Below are 26,202 nucleotides of genomic sequence, written 5' to 3'. Positions count from 1 at the left end.
TGTAACATCCTGATTTTTGGCCTAGAAGTATCAGAAATAGCCTGAATGAGATGAGATAGGCTACCAGACCCCTTTTAGTAGAGGTCTTAAAGATGAGAAAGGAAGTTAAAGCAGTTTTAGGGACTAAACTGCAAAGTGAATGTTTTAAGGGGCTAAAGGGTAATCAAAGTTAGAGGCTCCAGTAAAGTCTCAAAGGCCCAGAAAGAGAAAAGAGGCTAGATACAGACCAAAGGTTAAGTTAGAAGCCTCAAAGAGATTGTTTATGAGGTTGAGCCTAAGCAGGGGTAAAACCGTAAATTCAGAAAGTTACGGCCATCAGGGGTAAAAATGGAAAGTACTTAGAAAATTCTAAGAAAATCCCAGAAAATGGGAAATAATATTCTAAGACTCTTTGTGAAGAGAGATGATGAAAATACCCCTGAGGTAATTAAAAGGAATTATAAGTTTATGGCTCAATTTGAGATGTAGAGGTAGATTTAATTTATGTTTGAGTCATAAGGAAACCTCAGAAAATTATGGTAAAATGGGGATGTATGATCTAAGAGACTGTAGAAAATTATAAAATTAGTCTCATCCCTAGAAGACAAGCAAAATGGCTTTAAGAATACTTAAAAGCCAGTTGTGCCCAAAAAAGGCATTTTAAAGAATGATTTTTAAGTGGGGCTATAGGTTGAGTTATGACCTGAGAAAATTCACAGATTTTCTCTAGAATATGAGGAATTTTATGATATTTTTGGATGAATTTTTGGAGCTCTGGACTGAATAAAATGCTCCAGTCAAATATTAAATAATTTTGTCCCCTAAATAGGAGACAAAACCAAAGAAAATATCTAAAGCCATCATGACGATGCTGAGTCAGCATGCTGAGTCATCAAGCGTAATCATGACACCGACGAGTCATCATGCTGAGTCATCAAGCGTAATCATGACACCTACGAGTCATCATGCTGAGTCACCAGAAGATATTTATGGACAGCATAAAAATCAGAACGCAGTATGGGAATATTTTTAGACATCTTTTGTCTACCCATTATAGCGAAATCTCTACTGCATGACTCAGTAAGGTTAAGTAGCCTGTCAGTAGAGCTAATTATTTTTATCTATGCTCCTCTAAGGTGGCACCATATATGTACTTAATTAAGATGAGAAAATAGTGTCAGAACATGTCCTGGTGGTACAGGGTAAGTCAGGACCCGAAAAGTATCTGATATGGTGCAAGATTGGCTTGATAGGTGGAGAAATAATTAAGGAGATATTTTTGCACGAATTTCCATTTATTTTCTCCCTATTTTAATGCCATAAATGATGAAAGGACATAAAAGTGACAAGTGTACGGTTAGATGAGAAAAAGAAAATATTACGTGTACGGCTAGATGGAAGACACGTGTACGGTCGGATGCAAGGCACGTGTGCGGTCGGATAAAGACATGTGGCTTGATGATGTAAGCATGATGTCATCATGATGAGGTAAGCATGATGTCATAGGACACTTGTCACCGTAAGATCAAAAGAGAAAATGGACGGTCCAGATCGAGCCACGTATTTTTAAGATCAACGGTCCAGATTCGGTCTGTTTTTCTATAAATACCCCCTCCCCTCCCTACCATTTCGTCCAAGCATAAGGAATCCATGGGGAAGCTCTTGCAAAATGGTTTCTAGAGAGAGAAAGAAGAGGGAGAAAGAAAGGCCAAGTGGTTCCAAGCCAGATCAAACTCTAAAACAGGTATGTGGTGGTTATAGCACCTGATTTTATGCCTATTTCGGATTAGTTACTGTGCGTATCTGATTCTGAAATTTTGCATGCTTAAAGTACACTCTGTGAGCTTTAAATCCATAGGTAGAACACTTCATTTGGATATGTGTACGATTTATGGTGATTTTTCAAAGTTAGGGTTTGAAATCTGGAAACAGTGTTGAACTTTTGGAAGAGTTTCGAGTTCCGTACAGTTCCGGTACTGTTCGGCGTAGAACTGGTTCCTGAAACTATTTTTCATTTAAATTTAACTTAAGGATCTTTCAGTGAGACTTGGAAGCACTCAATTTGGAGTTTTTCTAGAATTAATTATGAATTTTCAAAGTTGAGCAAAAATTCTGGAAATTCTGCGTGAACAGTACCCGCGAAGCAAAATTTCCAGATTTGGTATTCTTGAATCTAAGGCCATCTAAAGTGGTCCTAATTGACAAGAAATGGATCTTAAGGATGGGAAATGATAAGATTTATGTTAGAAAGTTAGAAAGAAAACCCTAAGACTAAGAGAAAGGGTTGAGGTTCAAGAAAGCTAGTCTTGAACTTTATGTAATCTAGTGGTCCTAATGGATTGTATGATCAATGTGACTATGTTTAGGACCTTTGGAACATCCAAGAGGATGTTTGGTGATGTTGAACAAATGTCCACATGGTTGGAAAGACAAGGAACCAAAGGAAAAGCAAGGGAAAGCCAGTTACAAGGTAGTGAACTTACCTATACTGTGTGCTTGATATGTATGCTTGCATGATGTGATTGTGTTGCCATGATGTGACTAAGCTATGATGAAATGTTTGCAAAGTTATGTTTGCAAGTTTATGTTATGTTTTGCCTTGGCAATATGTTATGGAAGCATGAAATGCTTTAGCTTACTTTCCATGGCATTCATGTGTTAATGTTATAACATGTCATGCATGTGCATTATGTCTTGCATGCTTATGGGTAGTGTTTGCTACTGAGATTCTCCCGAATCTCACCCCTCCCTAACCAACCATTTAGGTCAATCAATGATGGGCAATAATGGCATGAGAAGCAAGGAGAAGTAAGCGGAGAATTATTCTTGTTAATGGATGAGACTGTTGAATATGTATAATTCTACTATTTTGTGAACTATGTTATGGATGCCAATGATGCCATGTATTTAATTATAATATTTATGGCATGAATGAAAGTGTATGAGCATGAACGGGAAAGAGTAAGGCCATGTTATGTATGCCAAAGAAATAAAAAGAATTAAAGAGATGTTAAGGGATAAAACGTAAGTCTTGGAGCAGTGAGTTTGTAGCTCCAGTTTGACCTATCAAACGAGTGAGTTAGGTCATAAGATTTGGCAAGCAAAGAGATCTGATGTTTCTCTTTAAAATGAGGGGTAGTTTGCCCGATTCCGATAACCGAGCAGAAAGTTATGCCTTTCCAAAGTTAGGCAAAAATACAGTAAAATCCGAAAATGACCAAATGAACAGTAACTTTTTCAAAGGAAATTGAGCTCGAATTTCAAGGCAATCAGTTCAGAAACTATTTTTCCTCAAAATTTTATCCAAAGAGCTTTCTGTAGAACTTGGAATCACTCAATTTCAATTTTTCTACAATTAGTTATGAATTTTGAAGTTTGTCACATTTTAAGGTGACAATGAATAGTAACCCGTAAATGAAAATTTTCAAACTTGATTTTTCATCAATTGTAGCCTTCAAAAGTGATTCCAAATGCTTCCGCAAGGAAAGTTAATTGATTATAAACATGAGGTGTTACATTTTTGGTATCAGAGCAAATGGTTCTGGCAACCAGAACAAATTTAAATTTAAAATTTTTATGCTCTGAATTTTGAGGAAAATAATTTACACTGTTCATTAATAAATTTATTTGGTCATTTGGATTACAGAAAGCTTAGGTGTTTTCTCCGAAAGAAATAGACAGAAGAGAAGTAAGGAATGATAGAGAGTAACCTGAGAAATAGGTAGTCGTTGCTAAGAGACTCCCCCTCAGGAGAGGAATGGTTGAGCTTGAGAGAGCTTGACCAAGGAATGAGTTAAAGTTGAAAGACGTCTCCAGAGGGTAATGGCTAAGAGTATGGTAAGCCAGTAAAGAATAGGAGTCTAGACCCAAATAAGGAAGCAGGGTGACAACCTAGCCTCGGGTGATTGGTTAAAGGTGCCTGACTGGAATGTCATACAGCGGAGTGTTTTAATGGTCAATGCCTGTTGTGTAATATGGTCAGTTTATGATTAGCATATGACCATAGAAATGAATGGTTAAGGGTACAGTAAGCCAGTCAGAGGTATAAGTCAATGCCCTAGTAAGGGAACTGAATGTCAACCTGTACCTTAAGTAATCGATGTGACCTCGATAGAGGCAAGGTAACAGGATGAGATGTTTGAGGTTTGTTCAAATCCCTGAATAGAGGTAGAAATCCCTAAGGGATAGTGAACCAAGAGGACAGAGATTAGATGATAATGAATGAAGGGTCAATGATGACCTAGGTGCCAGACCTAGATACCACACAGCAAAGTGATTAAATATTCACTGTGTAATGTGATGAGAATATGGTGATCAATACCTGACCATAAGAATAATTGGTCAAGAGGTAAAGAAAGTTAGAAAGAGTAAAGTGAGGCAAGATCCCTCTTGAGGATAGAGATGAAAGGAAATGAATAAAACATGATAGTGGATGGTTGCATTGGGAACTAATGAACAGAGAGAGATAAGCAAGTTCCTAGTAATACCTAGAGCTCGATGATGCTTAGATACATGATAATGTTAGGGACTAAACAATATTCTTTTATGTCCCTAAGGCATCTGAGAGCGTGCAACCATGGTACATAGGCCATTAAGGAATCTATAGAGATGAGATTCCTATAGATAGATGCCATTGCCTACATGATGAATAATCTAGTGGAGAGGCTCCCTTTAATGGGGATATGGTATTCAAGGAGTGTACCCTAGAAGAGATTGTATATAAGCGAAGTCTTGACCATGAAGTACCTCTCTAAGATTGGGAAGTGGTTCTCCAGATCAGAGTGACGCTGCTCTAGTAAGAGTAAGCTATCCTCTGAAGGAATGAAACAGAAAGCAAGTGGTTGAGTTGATGATGCTTCAATTAAAGCAATTTGTCCTCCCACAAGAAAAGTAGAAGCAGCCGAGGCAAGGCACAGGACGAACCTTACCCCAGAGAGAGAGAGTGAAACTGGTTAAGACAATAGAAGCGTGATATGCAAACAGATGCTCTTTGAGCTTAACAGGGTACTACAAGATACTGAAGGATAATGAGAATGATGATAAGTCCTCTCCCGAAGCTGTCCAAATTATTAAGAGACAGCAAGGACTGTAGAGTCCTAAGACAAGACAGGCTGGCATTGATACAATGGCAAGTTAATGAGCCCTAGAGATGAGCCAGTGCCTAGGAATTCGAAAGGCACAAAGAAAGGAAAGTGACCTAAGGAAGCTAAAACTAAGGGCTAAAGAAATATGGAAAGGCTAAGAATTCCAAGAGTTGACAGAAAGGATTGAGTAAGGCCTAAGAAGACAATACTGATATCTGTGATCAGTCTTGGGGAATAATCAGTCAAGTTACTAGCTGAGTGGAGGTGACTTTTTATTACTCAACTCTATGGTCTAGAGTCTCCTAGAGATCCTAAGATGGTTCAGATTGATGATAGTATTCTAGGGTCATGATGGATCCTGAAAAGGCTTATGGTAGAGCGCAGCAGTAGCTCCAAGGTCGTGAAAGACCAAGCCTAAGAGAAAGTGTCTGAGCCATAAGGGTAAGAGTACAGTACCTCTTTGGGAAGACGATGACCAGAGATGAGTTTAAGATAGTGAAATCTCCTTCAGCGGTGGACTAATATAGAGAGAGTACCCTTGACTTGTTCCAGACACCTTTATTGTTGATTAGACTGAGCTCAATTCTGTTCTAGTCAATGAAGGAAAGAAAGGAGATATGCCCTTAAAGTAAAGAGGAATGGCAAGGTATACAGCAAAGAATAGATAAAGGTTGTATTAAGAGAACCCAAAATGCCATGGTGTAGTAAAATACCATGAAGACAGGCACACTGTCATGGTATTATTATGAAAGAATGAGCCTAAAGGAGAGGAAGAAGGTGAGCAGTGGTGACAAAATGCTTAAAAGCAAAGGCCATGCTCATGTAAATGACAGAAAAGTATAGAACGACAAGTTATGTAAGTATGAAGCCATGGTTGAAACCTAGAAATGAGTATAATGAAAAGTTGAAGAGGTCAAAAATTTAGTATAAGTGGGGATATTCTCCTCAGTTAACCTCTCATTAAGGGTAAGAATAGAGGTTTGACTCGGAATTTCGAGGACGAAATTCTTTTGAGAGGGGGAGAATTGTAACATCCTGAGATTTTTGGGCCTAGAAGTATCAGAAATAGCCTGAATGAGATAGGCTACCAGACCCCTTTTAGTAGAGGTCTAAAGATGAGAAAGGAAGTTAAAGCAGTTTTAGGGACTAAACTGCAAAGTGAATGTTTTAAGGGGCTAAAGGGTAATCAAAGTTAGAGGCTCCAGTAAAGTCTCAAAGGCCCAGAAGAGAAAAGAGGCTAGATACAGACCAAAGGTTAAGTTAGAAGCCTCAAAGAGATTGTTTTATGAGGTTGAGCCTAAGCAGGGGTAAAACCGTAAATTCAGAAAGTTACGGCCATCAGGGGTAAAAATGGAAAGTACTTAGAAAATTCTAAGAAAATCCCAGAAAATGGGAAATAATATTCTAAGACTCTTTTGTGAAGAGAGATGATGAAAATACCCCTGAGGTAACTTAAAAGGAATTTATAAGTTTATGGCTCAATTTGAGATGTAGAGGTAGATTTAATTGTTTGAGTCATAAGGAAACCTCAGAAAATTATGGTAAAATGGGGATGTATGATCTAAGAGACTGTAGAAAATTATAAAATTAGTCTCATCCCTAGAAGACAAGCAAAATGGCTTTAAGAATACTTAAAAGCCAGTTGTGCCCAAAAAAGGCATTTTAAAGAATGATTTTTAAGTGGGGCTATAGGTTGAGTTATGACCTGAAAATTCACAGATTTTCTCTAGAATATGAGGAATTTTATGATATTTTTGGATGAATTTTTGGAGCTCTGGACTGAATAAAATGCTCCAGTCAAATATTAAATAATTTTGTCCCCTAAATAGGAGACAAAACCAAAGAAAATATCTAAAAGCCATCATGACGATGCTGAGTCAGCATGCTGAGTCATCAAGCGTAATCATGACACCGACGAGTCATCATGCTGAGTCATCAAGCGTAATCATGACACCTACGAGTCATCATGCTGAGTCACCAGAAGATATTTATGGACAGCATAAAAATCAGAACGCAGTATGGGAATATTTTAGACAATCTTTTGTCTACCCATTATAGCGAAATCTCTACTGCATGACTCAGTAAGGTTAAGTAGCCTGTCAGTAGAGCTAATTATTTTTATCTATGCTCCTCTAAGGTGGCACCATATATGTACTTAATTAAGATGAGAAAATAGTGTCAGAACATGTCCTGGTGGTACAGGGTAAGTCAGGACCCGAAAAGTATCTGATATGGTGCAAGATTGGCTTGATAGGTGGAGAAATAATTAAGGAGATATTTTTGCACGAATTTCCATTTATTTTCTCCCTATTTTAATGCCATAAATGATGAAAGGACATAAAAGTGACAAGTGTACGGTTAGATGAGAAAAAGAAAATATTACGTGTACGGCTAGATGGAAGACACGTGTACGGTCGGATGCAAGGCACGTGTGCGGTCGGATTAAAGACATGTGGCTTGATGATGTAAGCATGATGTCATCATGATGAGGTAAGCATGATGTCATAGGACACTTGTCACCGTAAGATCAAAAGAGAAAATGGACGGTCCAGATCGAGCCACGTATTTTTAAGATCAACGGTCCAGATTCGGTGTTTTTCTATAAATACCCCCTCCCCTCCCTACCATTTCGTCCAAGCATAAGGAATCCATGGGGAAGCTCTTGCAAAATGGTTTCTAGAGAGAGAAAGAAGAGGGAGAAAGAAAGGCCAAGTGGTTCCAAGCCAGATCAAACTCTAAAACACGGTATGTGGTGGTTATAGCACCTGATTTTATGCCTATTTCGGATTAGTTACTGTGCGTATCTGATTCTGAAATTTTGCATGCTTAAAGTACACTCTGTGAGCTTTAAATCCATAGGTAGAACACTTCATTTGGATATGTGTACGATTTATGGTGATTTTTCAAAGTTAGGGTTTGAAATCTGGAAACAGTGTTGAACTTTTGGAAGAGTTTCGAGTTCCGTACAGTTCCGGTACTGTTCGGCGTAGAACTGGTTCCTGAAACTATTTTTCATTTAAATTTAACTTAAGGATCTTTCAGTGAGACTTGGAAGCACTCAATTTGGAGTTTTCTAGAATTAATTATGAATTTTCAAAGTTGAGCAAAAATTCTGGAAATTCTGCGTGAACAGTACCCGCGAAGCAAAATTTCCAGATTTGGTATTCTTGAATCTAAGGCCATCTAAAGTGGTCCTAATTGACAAGAAATGGATCTTAAGGATGGGAAATGATAAGATTTATGTTAGAAAAGTTAGAAAGAAAACCCTAAGACTAAGAGAAAGGGTTGAGGTTCAAGAAAGCTAGTCTTGAACTTTATGTAATCTAGTGGTCCTAATGGATGTATGATCATTGGACTATGTTTAGGACCTTTGGAACATCCAAGAGGATGTTTGGTGATGTTGAACAAATGCCCACATGGTTGGAAAGTCAAGGGAGTCAAAGGAAAAGCAAGGGGAAAGCCATGTTACAAGGTAGTGAACTTACCTATACTGTGTGCTTGATATGTATGCTTGCATGATGTGATTGTGTTGCCATGATGTGACTAAGCTATGATGAAATGTTTGCAAAGTTATGTTTGCAAGTTTATGTTATGTTTTGCCTTGGCAATATGTTATGGAAGCATGAAATGCTTTAGCTTACTTTCCATGGCATTCATGTGTTAATGTTATAACATGTCATGCATGTGCATTATGTCTTGCATGCTTATGGGTAGTGTTTGCTACTGAGATTCTCCCGAATCTCACCCCTCCCTAACCAACCATTTAGGTCAATCAATGATGGGCAATAATGGCATGAGAAGCAAGGAGAAGTAAGCGGAGAGAATTATTCTTGTTAATGGATGAGACTGTTGATAATGTATAATTCTACTATTTTGTGAACTATGTTATGGATGCCAATGATGCCATGTATTTAATTATAATATTTATGGCATGAATGAAAGTGTATGAGCATGAACGGGAAAGAGTAAGGCCATGTTATGTATGCCAAAGAAATAAAAAGAATTAAAGAGATGTTAAGGGATAAAACATAAGTCCTGGAGCAGTGAGTTTGTAGCTCCAGTTTGACCTATCAAACGAGTGAGTTAGGTCATAAGATTTGGCAACCAAAGAGATCTGATGTTTCTCTTTAAAATGAGGGGTAGTTTGCCCGATTCCGATAACCGAGCAGAAAGTTATGCCTTTCCAAAGTTAGGCAAAAATACAGTAAAATCCGAAAATGACCAAATGAACAGTAACTTTTTCAAAGGAAATTGAGCTCGAATTTCAAGGCAATCAGTTCAGAAACTATTTTTCCTCAAAATTTTATCCAAAGAGCTTTCTGTAGAACTTGGAATCACTCAATTTCAATTTTCTACAATTAGTTATGAATTTTTGAAGTTTGTCACATTTTAAGGTGACAATGAATAGTAACCCGTAAATGAAAATTTTCAAACTTGATTTTTCATCAATTGTAGCCTTCAAAAGTGATTCCAAATGCTTCCGCAAGGAAAGTTAATTGGTATAAACATAAGTGTTACATAATATATAGTCAAGTGAGAGCTTTCAAATGTAAGGCTTGTGAAATGGTTAATGTAGATGGAAAATTGGGATTTATTGAAGCTGGAAGGTATGTTGTCTGAGGAGGATATGAGATTAATTCTTTGCAGTAACCACCACCAAAGAATATATATGGTAATGATGTGTTAAATGGGGTTCATCACTCCAAAATAAATACGTTGTTGCTGAATGTATAAAAAACTGAAGTGGAAGGAGGAGTGAAAGATATATTGTGGAACAGAATTTGGCATTGGAAGGGACCTAGAAGAGTACAAGTTTGTTATGGCTAGCAGCTCATAATCGATTATCACAAAAGAAAGAAGAAGTAGAATATGGGAGGAAAATTTAGTTGTTTTAGATGCAGCGAAGAAGAAGAATCTCTTATGCATGTTATGAGAGATTGCTATGTTGCAAGGATGATTTGGGAACGCTAGGAGAAGAAAACCATAATTCAGAATTTACTTACCACAAAACCATGATTGGTTAAATGGAATCTTGGGAGACGAATAAGAAAGAAGTGATTACTTTTGGATCACTTGTTGGATGCTATGGAACTAGAGAAATAAATGCTTGTTTGAAGAGGGATTTTTTCATGCCAAATTGTCAGAAATGATGATGAGCATTATGTTAATGGATTTTGCTTACAGTTGGGAGGTATGGAGGAATAGGGGAAAGAAGGCAGGAGGTGAATATTAGTTGGGTGACACCAAGAGTGGGTGGATGAAACTTAATACTGATGGGGCAGCTAGGGGTCAAAACAGATTAGCAAGTGTGGGGGATTGATTCGAGACTGGAGTGGAAGATGGATCTCAGGTTTTGCAAGGAAATCTAGGATCATGTTCTGCCATCAAAGCTAAGATCTGGGGCGTCATTACTGGGCTACAAATGGCTAGGAATGCTGGTATTAAACATTTAATTGCTGAATGTGATTCTATTACTGTTGTTAATATTTTAAATAGAATTAGAGATGATATTGATTTAGATTCTGTTCTGTTAAAAGAGGTTCAATTAGTCTTAGAGAGCTTTGATCAGGTTTATTTTAAGCATGTATACAGGGAAGGAAATGCTTGTGCTGATTGCCTTGCAAATCTTAGCTTTGATTTAGGGGAGGTGTTTACTATTTTTGAGAACCCTCCTCAGAAAGTAAAAGAATATTTGTACAGGGATATGGTGGTAATTGCCTTCCCACGAAGGATATTAAAGTAATAAGATGGGCTGGAGCCCCCTTTTTTTTCACCAAAAAAAAAAAGAAGCAACTTTGCTTGGGAAATTTTCATCCAAAAATAATGTTGTCCCCAGTTTTTTTTTTCGGTTCAAGATTGCACTGAAAATGGTAAAATAATCAAATAACGTTGTCCCTTATCGGTAAAAGTTGTCCCTTACAGTTAAAAATGTTAACAATCAGTGTCAACATTTTAAAAGTTAATGTTGATTTTTTAACATTGTGAGACAATATTGTTACATTTTGAAACTTCTAAAATGACGTTGAATCCCAAAAAGAGTAATTTCAAGACAAATTTATGCTTTAAACTTTAATTCAAATTATATAATTTATGAAAATTTTGTCTCATCCCAATATACTGTTAATATCATGTAAAAACCTGATATAATATTAATTAAATTAGTTAGTTATAATAAATAGATATTATCTTCTTAAAATATCCTCAATAATCATGTTCATTTGAATTAGCTCTTTATGGTAACTCCTTAACATGTGACATCTCCATGAAAATTATTTGAGAGCAAAATAAATAAATATTACAGACAAAATGAATTGAGAGTTTCATATTTAGGATTAAGTTAAATCTCCAACTAATTCTTCTGTTAAGGACACGAGATAATAATACATTTTAAAAGGGCTCTTGGGTACGGCTGGAGTAAGTTGAAAGGCGATAAGGTTATTTAGGTTATTGAATAGGGATCAAGCATTTTATTACAAGAATAGACTAATAAATGTAAATAATTTGAATGTAAATTTTAATTATTCGCTTAAGGTGACATGTCAGTCAAAGCGTCATTCACTGAAAAGAGAAATTAAACTAAGGTTATTTTAGGGTATAGAAGGTGATTTTTTTTGTTGGCTAAAAAAAGGTGAATTTTTTAAAAACAAGTGTTATTTTAATAAAATCCATGTACCTACATAAAATTTATTGAAAATCACAAATTATGTGTGCCTATATTCCACCTAAGTCATAAAAAATATACAAGACTCCATGGTGCACTATAAAAAAAATTAACTCTCAGCGGCGACCAAAAGTCACCGCTGAAAGTATAAAAATCACCTTTGAAAGTGTCACCACTGGAAAGTCATTACCGTAGCAACCGTGGCTGAAAACTTTCAGTGGTAACAAAAAAAGTCGCCGCTGAAAGACACTTTCAATGGTAACTTTTATAAGTTTCAGCAATGACATTTGTGGTCACTAAAAGATACTTTCGACAGTGACCTTCTTGTTGCCACTAAAAGTACTATCAGTGGCGACAAGCTGTTGTTGTCAAAAATAATTTTTAGCGACGACATTTTTTGCCTCCACTGGAAGTATACCCAAGAAAAACTAGCTTTATTGATGCCATGTCATCACCGCCTGCCACCACCTTCTCACCAGTGATCACCACATCATCACTGTGGCACCACATCATCTCTAGCCACCTTCACATTATCATTAGCCACCTCCATGTCGTTGCCACATCACCGCTCTCATGCCACATCACTCCTCCCTACCACGTCACAGTCCAAATATTTTCACCTTAAATGTGTCTTCAAATTCCAAACTTGTGACCGCCTCCTTTCATGTTCAATATTCTTGCCATTGAGCTGGATTGAATTTGTTTATTACTATTGTAAAAATAAAATACATATTATTATTATTATATTATACCTTCAGCAGTGCATTACAAAGTCGCCACTAAAAGCCTGAGGTTGAATGGAGAACTGAAAGACTTTTAGTGATAATACTAATAGTCCCCACTGAAAGTCAACTTTCAGTGGTAACACTAGAATGTCGCTGCTGAAAATCTACTTTCAGTGATGACCCTAGAAAGTCGCCACTAAAAATGAGCCCTTTAATAGTGATATCACCATCGAAGGTCTTATATTCAACGGCAACTTTTTGTATCGCCGTTGAAAGGTATACTTTCAACGGCCACTTTTTTTGTCGCTCCTGAAAATCGTCGCCTAAAGTCCTGTTTTTGGTAGTGGTGGCATTCCTTTTGTAATAATTAAGCATACTTAAGAGGTAATTAAAAAAGATTGTAGAGCAGTTGCATACTTTGACCATATACATACACATGGATATTTATTTATTTATAATAGGACAATTATTTATTTATTTTTTCGCCAGCTATAAAAGGACAATTATATTAAAGTAAGCAAAAGGTACATATTTGGGCCCTCCAGAAAGGTACGGCAGGTGATAGAACAAGAGGGCCTAATTGACTTCTTATCTTGAAAAAAGCATAGTTTGAATAGATGTTGTTTAGCCATGAAGCCATGGTTTAGTTTATTAATCAATAAGATGTTCTAGGGAAGATCGCTAAGGGGATTAATGAGCATTAATCATGCACTGGTACAACTAGAGCACAAGCACCTTGTGCATTCTATTATTAATTAAGAATATTCTTATAGCTAAGCTGGGCCTGAGCTTATTGGATTTGAAGGGAAAAAAAAAAGGTTATCAGAATAATTATGTCAACAAGCCAACGCTGCTCACTCCTAGCATCCTATGCTATTAATAAATATGTTAATAATTTTTTAAATTATACATATCAACTATAATTATTTTATATTATAAGGTAATTCTACTCAACTCATTCGTCTTGGTAGTTCTATGATTCCACATATCTTTTATGCCATTTGCACAACCATTAAAAAAAAAAATTGGTTTGGTTCATTTCTTTCTCTTTTGTCCATTTTAATTAGAAACAAAATTAATCAGGCTCTATGAGAGAATACGATCCAGGTTGCTCACTATATTGTCAGTGTTTGATTTAGTTTAAATTGGTGCCTAACTACATTGCATATCAGTGATATATAAATTACCATGGTCCTAAGGGGGGAAAAGGCGATATTTCAAATTAAGTGCTATGAATTTGTTCATTTTGCACCTTCTATGTAGTAGGATCCGGAAAGAATTAGAGGAAAGTAAAATAAGGAATTACTTTATATATTGTAATTATTTGGAGAGGATAGAGCTTCGACTCCAATCCTTAAAAGAGAGATGACAGGAACAAGTATAAAGAACAGGACATAAAAGAAGATCTGAAGCAGTCAAACCTTCCCTCACAAACCAAACATAGAAAAAAGGAAAAAGAAGAACTAAACAAGAAAGCCGAGGAAGAAGTAGAAATAAGGAAAGGAAACGAAATAGATGAATAATTAATTAGATGGTGGAATCCAAGGCTAAGATGGTGCTGAGATTCATGGGGTTCATATACTCGCTGGTGCCTGACATGATCTGCTGCACAATCAACTTATTGGCCCTTTCCGAAGGATGAAACGGATCCCAAAACGCGTACGCATCACGGTCTGGGCACAAGCTAGATGCTATGGTGCAAAGTCCTATCCCATTGTACGGTCCTTGACCACAACATGCCACCTTTGATGTCTCAAATCCTGCTTCCACACAACAAGAATTAATCCTCAATTGCTTCATCTCAATTTCCAAAAATAGTAACGTTTTGTTTTTGGAAATACGTACCGAATGCTTGAGGATTATTGATGAAGTCAAGGTGCATCTGCCGAGTGTTGACTCCGATGAATACCTGAGAGCCGAGTTCGCCGTTGAGTTGACCCAACATCTGAACGAGTTGTGGGTTGAATAAGGATGCAGCTCGCTGCAACTCAGCAGCGCATTCCCCATTTCCACTATGTTGCGCCAACTCAGCCGGCACACACCCCAGTGGACCAGTTCCCGTCACCAACACTCTTCGGGCTCCGATATCGTACAGTCTCTGAGATCACAATTTTGTCAAAAAACGGGGGAGGAAAAAAAAAAAAGAAGGTCAAAGCATGCATGAGATTTAGAAGTAGACCCGTAGGATCTTCTTGTACTCGGAGATCAAATATTTGACGTAATCGGGCAAAGGGAACTGGCGAGATCTGACTGAGAAAGGCACCAAGTAATAGTTATTCACAAAGTCATTGCCTCCAAGAGTGATCAGCACAAGTGCTCTATTCACTAATCGCTTTGTCTTGGTCGCTCCAATCAGAACTCTCACCCTTTGCTGGTATTCTTCGAAGTACTCTAGCTGTCTGGATATTCTGATGATGTTTACCTGCAAAATTTCTTTCCTTTTCATCAGAACTCTTGCTATTCAAATATTAATCTATTTGCGTCCTATGGTAGGTAAGAAACCGGGTGCTATGCTTCTAAAAAGATCACAACATATATATATACTCCTCCGGTCCTAATTATAAGACCCAATTGACTTATTTGAGGAGATTAAGGAAGTAAGTTAAGTTGGTTATTATAATAAATAAGTGTTGTTATTCTTAAAATATCCTTGCTAATTAAGTATATTGGCTAAAAATATCATTATTAGAAGGATTATCTTGGAAAAAAATACATAAATATAAGAGAGAAAATGGATTGGGTCTTATAATTAGGACCAAATAAAAAGTCAAATTGGGTCTTATAATAAGGACCGGAGGAGTATATAATAGTCCAATATACGTACAAATTGGATTCCTGTGTCGTTGAGAATTCCAACGCCAGCAGAAGCAAAGTTGGCACCAACGAGCAATCTCCGTCCTGTGAGCTCGGGGCTTAAATATGGCAGGGTGGCTTCTGACCCAAGTTCTTGACCTGACCAAGCAATTACACTAGTTAATAATAAGCAAGAACAGACGTAAATAAAGACGGTGAAAGCAATTAATAAATTAATTACTGATGAAGTCAGGAATATTGTAGCCATTAGAAAAGCGGCCAGTGGGTCTGCGAGTTGGGTAGTCAATGCCATAAGGAGGAGCGTCGGCACGGGCTGTGGTTGCCAAGTAATTGTTATTGCCGTTGTCCACCAGCGAATCGCCAAACACAAAGAAAGCTCTTGCACCCTCTGCCTTGCTCGCTGCAGCCAACGCCGCGACCAAGCCCAAGATGATCAAAGTCAGAGAGTTAGCCATTTTGGATTGCTAATTAACTTCAGGGAAGAAGAAGCTGAGAGGGATATATAGGTGGCTACTGGACATACAGACCCAGCTCTACGAATAAAAAAAGCCAACTTCTTCGATGCTTCACTTCAGCTATGGCGATTGGTGTTATATAGGTTTATGTTGGAACTACTCATGACGTACCATTCTTTTAATCTGTCCCCACACTTTATATATAGCTAGCCTCGGTTACAGCTGACACTGGAAAAGATGGACTCATTATAGGACTTGGTCCCCTGAAGGTATTATTTAATGTCTGTATTATTATAACCTGATCATTGCACATGAAGATCCAGGATGGACGTTATATTTTAGTTTTTCTTTTAAAAAAAAGGGAAAGAAAGGGCTTAAATATGAAGAATACAACCATCAGAGAGTCGATAGAAATATGAACGCACTTTCTGGCAATCCCCATCACCTATGTTTCATATGTACTTTTTTTTTTTTTTTTGAAAGAAAGAACATACTACTTCTTGTATGTTGAAAAAGAAACTTTTTTTTTGTATTATATATTTGTACGTCATGTATGGTGATGATGAAGCAAAATTAACTTTCCGCGATATGCTGGCCATGTAAGATTGGGAGCCATCACCAAATTGCGACACTGCTTTCAGCTTGTAATTAAGAGCAGCTGCATACAAATATACAAAGTTTTGTTCCATGTGTTATATAAAACTAATTTTTATTATTAAGAAAACAATCGCATGCATTTTAAAATATAATCAGTTTTGACTAAATTTACAGTTTATGACGGGTTAATCTATGTTTATTTGGTATGTATTTCGTTGGTTTTTTTTTTAATTGTGCTGTCAATTTACAATTTTACGCGATAATTTTTTATACATTCACAATTAATACATATATATAAAAAAATTTTGAAGATGAACTGTAATATGTGATATTAGCATAAATAATACTATTCCACAAATATTGAAAACTGCTTCTAATGTTTGCCCCATTACACGTGCACCTAATATCCTACACATAACATAAGTTGGGAGTAGAAACGGTTCAACTTGGGCCTCCGAGTGTTAATTTCATTCATACTTTTCTCATCAACTAACTTTACTTGCCATTAATTTCCCCCAAATTCTCGACTTTTGCATCCACCCTGGCTCACAAATAAATACCCTTACATATAATTTTTCACCTACATGGTTGAACTATACGAGATGGGCTTCTAACGTTCTGGTACTACTACAAAATTGAATTAGTTAACGATCTATATATACTTGTCGGTGTATAAATAACCGACAACCATCAATAAAATTGTTACTAATTACAAATTGGTTAACTAAGAAACTACACTACTTGTTTTTGGGATTTTCTTGATTTTAAAGCTAATGGATTAATGAAATGAACAACCCATGGAATGATGTGGCGATGTTATCCTTGCTTAATCGATTGGAAATAACATTGCTCTCATTAATTTCTAATATATTCAGTATACCAGTAATTGAACTAGCATTAATCTAGGCTAATTACGCCATCAATTGATTAAGCTATTAAACCTTCGATCTCATGTTTTCCTAATGTGTTGTCACATTCGCTTTTTAACACCTTTATTTATTGTACATCCAGAAAAATTACATTTCTGGAGAATCGTTAATTAAGATCCATAAATTAGAACTTGCATTTTGATATTTGGTCTACTATTCACTTTGATTTTTAGATTTTTAGTCCAACTTTAATCATTCATAACTAATTAAAGAAAATTTTTTGACATTTCACTAATTAAAAATTTAGAAAGTTTGTTAGCAATAATATAATATTAGAAGAGCTAACATATACCATATATGACAAATTAAGTTAATATTGCGAAACTCTTCTACATGCAAATCTAACTACCCACTACAAGTACTCTTCATCTCCAATGTCATTATTGTCATTTTTGATTACATATATGGCTTGAGACTTCATAAAGCTTAATAAGTTACAATAATCAATTTGAAGCAACCTTGAATCCATGAAAGCTCAAAGGTGATTAAAAAAAAGTTCGACATCTTACGACTCACTTGAGCCAAGAGCCATTTAAAATTTTCAAAAAAACAAAACACCATATAAAATTGTCAATATTTCTTATCCTGAAATTATGTAGGTTAAATTTTCTAGAATTTAACGAGTATAACAGTAATATTCTGATAGTACCAATAACTAACTCTTGGATTAAATACCCAAAACCTTCATGTTGATCGGAATGAATCCGCTTATCTGCATAATAAGCATCAATAAAGTTATCAGCAATGAAGGATAGACTTGTTCTTAGTATAAGTTATGCAAGATAATACTAGAACGAGGTAGTAAATTCATATATAACATATGAATAAAAAAATTTACTCGGTCAAGAAAGTAAGATTATGATATGAGAAAGGAGGAGCAAGAAGCTATACACTACTGACCTCAAGAGAGCTGTGATTGATGTGAGCTGAACACGATGCATGATTTCAAGTATGGTGTTGGCGTTATAGTTGAATAAACATAAATTAACAGCCCACAACCTTATAGAGATGTCCTCAAATTAAGGTGATGAATCTGGGAAGCACATTCCAATGAAATCAAATAGTGTTGAGATGAAAACCCCAAAAGCTACATATATGATAGAATTAATTAGAAACATCTTGGTTAATGAGATGGACATCGAGGTTTAAACTGACCTTAAGAGATAAGTAAGCTATGATAGAAAGAAAATAGAGAAACGAATGATAGAAAGATTGAAGGAGGAGTGAGAAGATACACACTGACCTTAAAATAATTAATCACATAATAATAATAATAATAATAATAATAATAATAATAATAATAATATGCCGCTAATGATTAAATGACACCTAGACTAATTAGTAACCCTTGACCTATTATTAAAAAAAGTAAAAAGTACAAAATAAATAGAAAAATTAATAACTTAAACAAATTAAACAAATTCTAGCTGGATTGATCTTCAAGTAATATTTCTTGGGTCTAAACATGCAAGACCATGACCCAACTTATCTTTTCTAAGTGTATATTTGTGTTTTGGGCCTTTAATATATTGGATTGGGGCTTTAAAACACATTGTAGCCTCTTGAATATATGACAGTTATCTTTTGGGTATTCATCAACATGACTAATCTCGTGTGAAGTGACAGAATTGCTCTCCAGGTTTACATTATTTAAGAGTTCTACGATGGATGAAAATGGAAAAGAAGCCATAATCTCAAATGTGGTGATAGGTTAGATTATATATGATTATATGTGAAGTATGAGAACGGTGACCTCATTTAATAAGTTGGAAAGGAAGGAGAAATGGGTGAGACCTGCAAGCGGAAAAATAAAGCTGAATATTGATGCAGCTTTCTGTCAAAATAGTGGAAGGGCAGCTATTGGAATTGTTGGAAGGAATGAGGAAGGAAGTGGAGGCTATACTCCTTTTATGGCAGAAAGCCTTGCTTTAATGGAAACTTGCAAGTGTGCTGAGTTTCTACAGGGTGAATTGGTGACTGTAGAAACTGATTGTGCTGAACTTTTTAACAGAATGAAAAAGGGGCATGTCGAAGGGTATGAATGGCAGAGTACTGAAGTTCTGAAGATGTGTTTGACGATGCAAGGGTCCATGAGGAGTTGGGATTTAGCCTTGGTTTCCAGATCAGGGAACAAAGCTGCTGACTGTTTAGCAGCTAATGTTATGAGAGGTATGGTACCTTTTGGATGGCTTTCTCAGCCACCATCCTCTCCTTGGCATTTGATGCAGATGGATCTTGTTGACTCTTTCGCTGATGTTGAGGTCAGGACAGGAGGTGGCTAATTGCTTTGGGGCTTGGGCTGATCCTCCCCCCCCTCCTGCTTAGGCTTTATTGTTAGTTTGCATTGTTTTGGTGAGTTTTTTTGGTGTGATAGGTTGTATGCTTAGGTTTTTTTGTGAGTGCTTTTCTCTTTTAGGCCTTAAGTGGCTATTGGTGTTTGCACCTTTTCTGTTGTTATTAATAAATTGACTGTCTTTGCTCCCAAAAAAAAAAAAATTGATTATGTGTGTATGGTAAGAGCCCTAAACATTGCAGAGCTTGCCTCGAATAGTGATGAATATGGTAAGAGCAGTCTAGTGATAGCAAATAATATTGAGATTATAAACCGAAAAAACCGCATGTTGACGAATAAACCTGCATAAGCATAAAATAAAACCTTCAAAAGGGAATTTGCTCAAAAAAAAAAAAAAAACCTTCAAAAGGGAAACATAGTCGATGGCTACACAACTGCAGACTAGCTACAAGTAAAACCTCACTTTCTCTAAACACATGTCAACATGTTCCTCTAAAATTCGCTTAGTTAATTAAACAATGTATTGAAGCTGATTAGGAGACAAAACCAGAGGCTTGAGGCAAAATTAGGATAGAAATTAAAGAAAGGAACTTAAACAGCATGAGTAGCAGTAGCAGAGATTAATAAAAGTGAAACTGGCTGATTTGAAGGCTCTAAAGAGAATAGACAGTGATGCAGAAGAAGGCATATATTGAAATTTTGAGCTAGCTGCTTTGTTTCCTCTGAATTCGAGATTAAGAGAAAGCAACAGAAGAAATGAAAGTTGCGAATGATCAGATGGTGAAACAAGAAATATGGGGCTTCTTTGGTTTCTTGTTTTGGAAACAAGTTTTTGCTTTTGAAAACAGAAAAAAAAACATTCATTTGGTAATTTGTTTTTAATTGATTGTTTTAAAAAGCAAAAAACAGTAACATGTTTTTAAAAACTAAAAAATAAAAACAGCTTTTATTTGTTTTTTTATTCCTGTTTTTGTGTTTCTTATTTTTTGTTTTGAAAAATTTTAAAAAATCTTTTTTTTCCCTCACCTATTATCCAGCACCTATCACCACCAGCAACAACTATTACCTGTCAAATGTAATTTTTCATGATTTTTTTAAAAAAATTATTATCCAAACAAATTCTTTTTTTTTTTTTTTTGTTTTCAAAACTGATTCTAAATCAATCTATAATATTAAATCAAAATCAATTACAAGCCGGCTCATTTTCACCTCCATAATGGCTCTTCACTCAAATACTGTTCTATGAACAGTACTAGCTTAGGAATAGTAGCGGCTCAGTTTTGGGCTGCGCCTATTTTTAATTTTGTGTATAGTATTTTTTTTTCCAAGTGCTTTTTTTAAAGTGTCCAGATGGGAGTTTTAAAATTTGAAGTTCCCTCCATTTCAACTCTTTCTCACTCTTTGGGTTCAAAATCTGCAGGATTTCTTTATGATGCTTTTTTGACTTCCTCCCCACGTTATATCCAAAGTTTTAAAGTATAATAAGCAAATAAAAATTAATATTAGAAAGGGAAAATGACAATAAAATACCACCTGAATTCCAAAAAGACAAATAAGGGACCTGAATAAGCAAAATGACATATAGGGGATTGGGTACCAATCTGGAATTCAGATTTTTGGCCAAAAGACCAAAATGCCCTGTCTGAAAGTGAGAGAAAGGAGAGAGGAAGAAAGCGACGCAGTGAGAGAAAGGAGAGAGGAAGACCGACGGTGATGAAATGCGGGAAGAAGGAAAGAAGAATGTTGGAAATGCTATTATCTTACTCCTTCGCATCACCATTCTGTAGAGATTGTTGATTTGGTGGGTTTTGGTTGTGGGAAAGAGGATTTGTAGTGAGAGAGGGAGTGAACCTGCGGGGAAGATGAAGTGGAAATCAGAAAACAATGACAAGCAATTACATTACGTAACTGCTGTCATATGCCTGCTGGTTTTTGGTAAATCCCACTACGTGAATGGTAAATCTCACTATGTGAATGGTAAATTTTACTATACATGTAGTTAATTATGAATTTTACAAAATACATATTGTGATTTACAACTTTTGTAGTGAAAGTGACTACTTTGTTAATGGGTTTTGCAACCTGTTTTCAGAAGATAAATAACTTGTTTGTAAAAACTAATAAAATTTCACGCTAAATTTGACAAAACGTATAGTGGGATTTACAACTTCCGTAGTAAAAATGACCACTTATTCAATGGGTTTTGTAACTTGTTTTCAGGAGATGGGCAGCTTGTTTCTAAAAACTAATAAAATTTCATACTAAATTTGACAAAACATATAGTGAGATTTACAACTTTCGTAGTGAAAATGATCACTTCTTCAATGGGTTTTGTAACATGTTTTCAAGGGATTGGCAACTTGTTTCTAAAAACCAATAAAATTCTATGCTAAATTTTACAAAACATAGAGTAATATTTACAACTTTTGTAGTGAAAATTACCACTTCTTAAATGAATTTTGCAACTTCTTTTGAGGGGATGAGCAACTTGTTTCTAAAAATCAATAAAATTTTACGCTGAATTTGACAAAACACATAGTGAGATTTACAACTTTCATAATGAAAATGATCACTTCTTCAATGGGTTTTGCAACATGTTTTTAAGGGATTGGCAACTTGTTTATAAAAACCAATAAAATTATATGTTGAATTTTACAAAACATGTAGTGAGATTTACAACTTTCTTAGTGAAAATGATCACTTCTTAAATGGGTTTTGCAACCTCTTTTTAGGGGATGAGCAACTTGTTTCTAAAAACCAATAAAATTTCACATTGAATTTTACAAAACACACAGTGAGATTTACAACTTTTATAGTGAAAATGACTACTTCTTAAATGGCTTTTGTAACCTGTTTTCAGGGGATAGGTAACTTGTTTCTAAAAACCAATAAAATTTCACGTTGAATTTTATAAAACATATGCTGGGATTTACAACTTTTATGATAAAAGTGACCGCTTTGTTAATAGATTTTGCAATATATTTTCGGGGGATGAGTAACTTACTTTTCACCACCAATAAAATTTCACGCTGAATTTTACAAAACACATAATGGGATTTACAACTTTTATAGTGAAAGTGACCACTTCTTCAATGGGTTTTGTAAACCTGTTTTCACCGGAAGAGCAACTTGTAAGCATAAATAAATCATTCAGTGAACGTGCACCTGAAGTACATCACAATAAACATTGAACTATTAAGTTTCATAATTAACTACATGTATATTAAAATTTACCATTCACGGAATGGGATTTACCATTCACGGAATGGGATTTACCAAAAACCAGCAAACATATGACAGCAATTATATTACGTAATTGCTTGCTGACTATTTTCTGATTTCTGCTTCATCATTCACCAAATACTGAATATGAACCCTCAAATGCAATAATCCTGTTCCTATTTCACCATGAAACAGCCACAAAAATGAATAATCCAAATCCCGCCATCAACTTCTACTCACTCATGAATAATTCAAATACTTCAGCGACCTCTTCGACGACGACAATTTCAGGGGTACAAGTTATTTCAGACAGGGCAATGTATTTCAGCGATGGTAACCAAATTTAGCGATGGCAATCTACTCCTACGACGACGGCAACGTGATTTCGAAAAATCCTTTTTGGTGACTGCAGGAACTTGGATTTAGTTTCGTAGAAGGAAATCAGTTTCTCCCTTTCTCTATCGCATGAATACACTGCTCAATGTTCAGAGACAATCAGGGCAATTCGGTCTTTTGGCCGAAAATCTATATTCCAAATTGGTACCCAGTGCCCTATTTGTCATTTTGCTTATTCAGGTCCCTTATTTGTCTTTTTGGAATTCAGGTGGTATTTTATTGTCATTTTCCCTATTAGAAATGTATATGATGATATAAATATAAGAAGTAAATATAAAATTACTGCATATATATTTACGGTTGGCATTAATATTAACAGTTTTAAATTAAAAATTAATAGATGCAGAAATTACTTGAATTTTAATACGGTTAAAAAATCAATATTTAAATATTTTAATGTTTATAATAATTTCTATCTTTGAAAAAATAACAATATTATAATATAAATATTTTTTGACGTAGTAATATAAATAGTTTTGCTTACCTTTATAATATAGTAAAATTTTCAGATTTTTTTAAATTTGTAAATTTTTGGCTTTTGGAAAAATGAAAAAAAATTAATTATAACATATCCCAAAATTGACTGCCACACGCTTTCTCCCTGCAACACGCTTTCTGTAGTCTTGATAAGTCGTATACTTTTCTCCGTTGCCCTCATTTTTTGCTTCGAGTTTCATCTTTTCGTCATTTTAGCTTTAGTTGTGCTCTTAGCAAGTTCTGACAGGTTGTCACCAGATGTGGACTCCTTCGCTTCCTCTGCCTGGTAAATCGTCTTCTTTCTATTCTTTATTTTTTACTCTCTCCTTTGCGTGTTTCCCATTGTCTTTTCCCATTCCTCTTTTTTCCCCCCTCTTCTCCTCAATTTCCCAGGTGAATCGTTCTTGCAAAACCGTTGTGGGAGCTTAAGTTTGCGGTCTCCGATGCCGGCAACCGTTGGGTGAGGGTGGTGATAGATATTGGTAGGACGCTCTCATATAACGGCAAGGAGTGCTTCTGGAGCAGAACCTGCAGGTAGATCCTAGCTTTCTTCATCCTTTCACCTTTCTACATATCCTCTTCAAGTATGCCTCACAGTTTTATTTTGTCTTTTTATTTTAATGTATTTTATTGTTCTGTAATGGGTTTTCCTTGCTAAACGAAGGGTTTTTAAAATTCTTCACAAAACAGGCTGAACATTTTTATATTTCATTGTCAAGTGTTCATCATCCATTCTCAAAGCTTACGCTTCTATTACATATTATGTACTATAAAGTCAATTCAAATCCTCCATTGTTTATTTTTAAATACTGGGTTTTAATTCTTTTTCTCGTCTAAGTTATAGTGGGGTAGCCGGGTAGGTTTAGTGGCATATGCTGATGCAGGACTTATTCCTAAAACTACTGGGCTAATTCTCATTTTGTAGTCTCATTAGTGGCCCCCGGGAAGGCACACAGATGTTTTCATGAACAACGTCTTTGGTTCAAAGGTAATTATGGCTCAATAGTGCATTCACCCTAATATTGTGCCTTCCAGTATGATTTGTTTTCTGCATTTTTCTGGTACAATTATTTTTTTTCCAATGTCTTGCTTCATTTTTTTATGAGACTATCTAAGTTCATCTATCATATAGGAAGAATAGGATAAGGTGTGTTTTGCTTGGATATTGTGTTGTGAAGCTATAGGTTGAACATCAGCCTTACATTTACTTGCAAAAACTGGTATGGTGATTCAGTTTGCTTTGGTGAAGAGAGATCAAGGTTAACTTTTTTTCTGCTCTCATATCAGCTTTTTCATATTTGTTGTTTTCCTTCTTGATATTCATCCAGTGTTGTTTAATATCATAGAAGGTTGATTTGGTGTTGTATGATGGATGCTATTTTGTTTGGTGGAGGCTTGATATTAATTGTCACGAAGAGTATATACAATTTAATTTGTTAATATCTGCAGTTTTAACAGTGCCTTTGTGGGCTTCATACTTTCAATTTAAGAATAGTGGTGTATTTTTTTTCTCACATGAGACGTCACCCTTACCATAGTGTTTGTTTTTTATTTCCCTCCAAATTGGATTAGTATTAATTTGCTTCCCATCCTTGCTATAGTGCATGGTTCTTGAATTAGACTATTTGGTGTTTTGTTGGAATTTGTTGAGGTGTTCTAAATGTCAAAATCAAACTCACCTCTTGCAACATGTAGGGATTTTGGTATGGAATATGGATTTTGAATCCAATAGTGTACATTATCTAAGTATGAGAATTGCTACTCAATGGAGTATGTGGTTTATCCATTTAATAAACTCTTTTAATGAGCTGTAAGGTTTAAGGTGGTATGTCAAAGAACCAAGAGTTACCAAGGTCAGAGCTCATTTGTGGCATTTTGTTGCTCTTTTTGTGAGCATTATTGTTCTCTTGTATTCTGGACATATTTGTGTTGTTTTGGCCTAATGTAAGTTTGCAGTTAATGTCTCCTTTGTGAAATGTTAGACTGGAACTGGCAGGATCAGTGCTACTTGAGGAAATCGATTTGTTGGGGGTGGAGATGGAAGAATTTCCAAGTTTTTAGTAAACATGATGATACAATATTCTTAATGCATGGACCGATACAGCAATTTTTTTTTTTGGGGAAAATATAATTTCTCATTATGTCTTTTCATGGTTCTCAGTATTATAATGAATATCTATCTAAGCCCTTGGGACAGATTATTTATGTTAAAAATAATAAGTGCATTTATGTTAAAGAAGCCTGCTCTATACTTTTCAAAAGGAATGAGTTTTGGATGTTCTTGCAATGCTAGTACTGCAGGGGCATATTTGATGTTGTTTCCCAGAGTCTTTATATTTGCAAACATGACTACATAGACAGACACTTCTACTGGAATTTCCTGAGTTGCCTCTTTGAATAAATGTTTATGTCCAAGATTAGGCCAAGGCATTGTTTCCTTTATATTGGAGTCAAGTTTAGGTGACTGAAGCATTGGGTCTATTGATCTTCTTCAAATAGGTCTCAGGAAGAGAGAAGAAAAAGGAGATCCAAAAGTATGAAGCATGAAGGTAGTTAAAATAGCAAGGCCG

At 35.6% G+C, this 26,202-nt stretch overlaps 1 protein-coding gene and 1 long non-coding RNA gene across 2 annotated transcripts; one reads left to right on the top strand and one right to left on the bottom strand.

Annotated features, from left to right (window-relative positions):
• Positions 1–13,976: 13,976 nt before the first annotated feature.
• Positions 13,977–15,718, bottom strand: LOC114754287 (GDSL esterase/lipase At5g33370-like). The gene is made up of 5 exons (XM_028943070.1): positions 15,484–15,718; positions 15,274–15,401; positions 14,629–14,871; positions 14,295–14,547; positions 13,977–14,209 (listed from the first exon to the last, which is right to left on the bottom strand). The coding sequence occupies exons 1-5, from the start codon at positions 15,716–15,718 to the stop codon at positions 13,977–13,979; spliced, it is 1,092 nt and encodes a 363-aa protein (XP_028798903.1).
• An 8,162-nt stretch (positions 15,719–23,880) lies between these two features.
• LOC114754315 (uncharacterized) lies at positions 23,881–24,642 on the top strand. The gene is made up of 3 exons (XR_003741148.1): positions 23,881–23,918; positions 24,026–24,166; positions 24,558–24,642. It is a non-coding gene; the product is annotated as an uncharacterized LOC114754315 (long non-coding RNA).
• The last annotated feature ends 1,560 nt before the right edge of the window (positions 24,643–26,202 follow it).

Source organism: Neltuma alba, unplaced genomic scaffold (assembly GCF_004799145.2).
Source record: "Neltuma alba isolate B1F8T4 unplaced genomic scaffold, ASM479914v2 tig00010128_pilon, whole genome shotgun sequence".
Classification (NCBI taxonomy): Eukaryota; Viridiplantae; Streptophyta; class Magnoliopsida; order Fabales; family Fabaceae; genus Neltuma; species Neltuma alba.
Note: the sequence above shows the minus strand (reverse complement) of the source record. Positions and strands in the feature narration are given on the sequence as shown.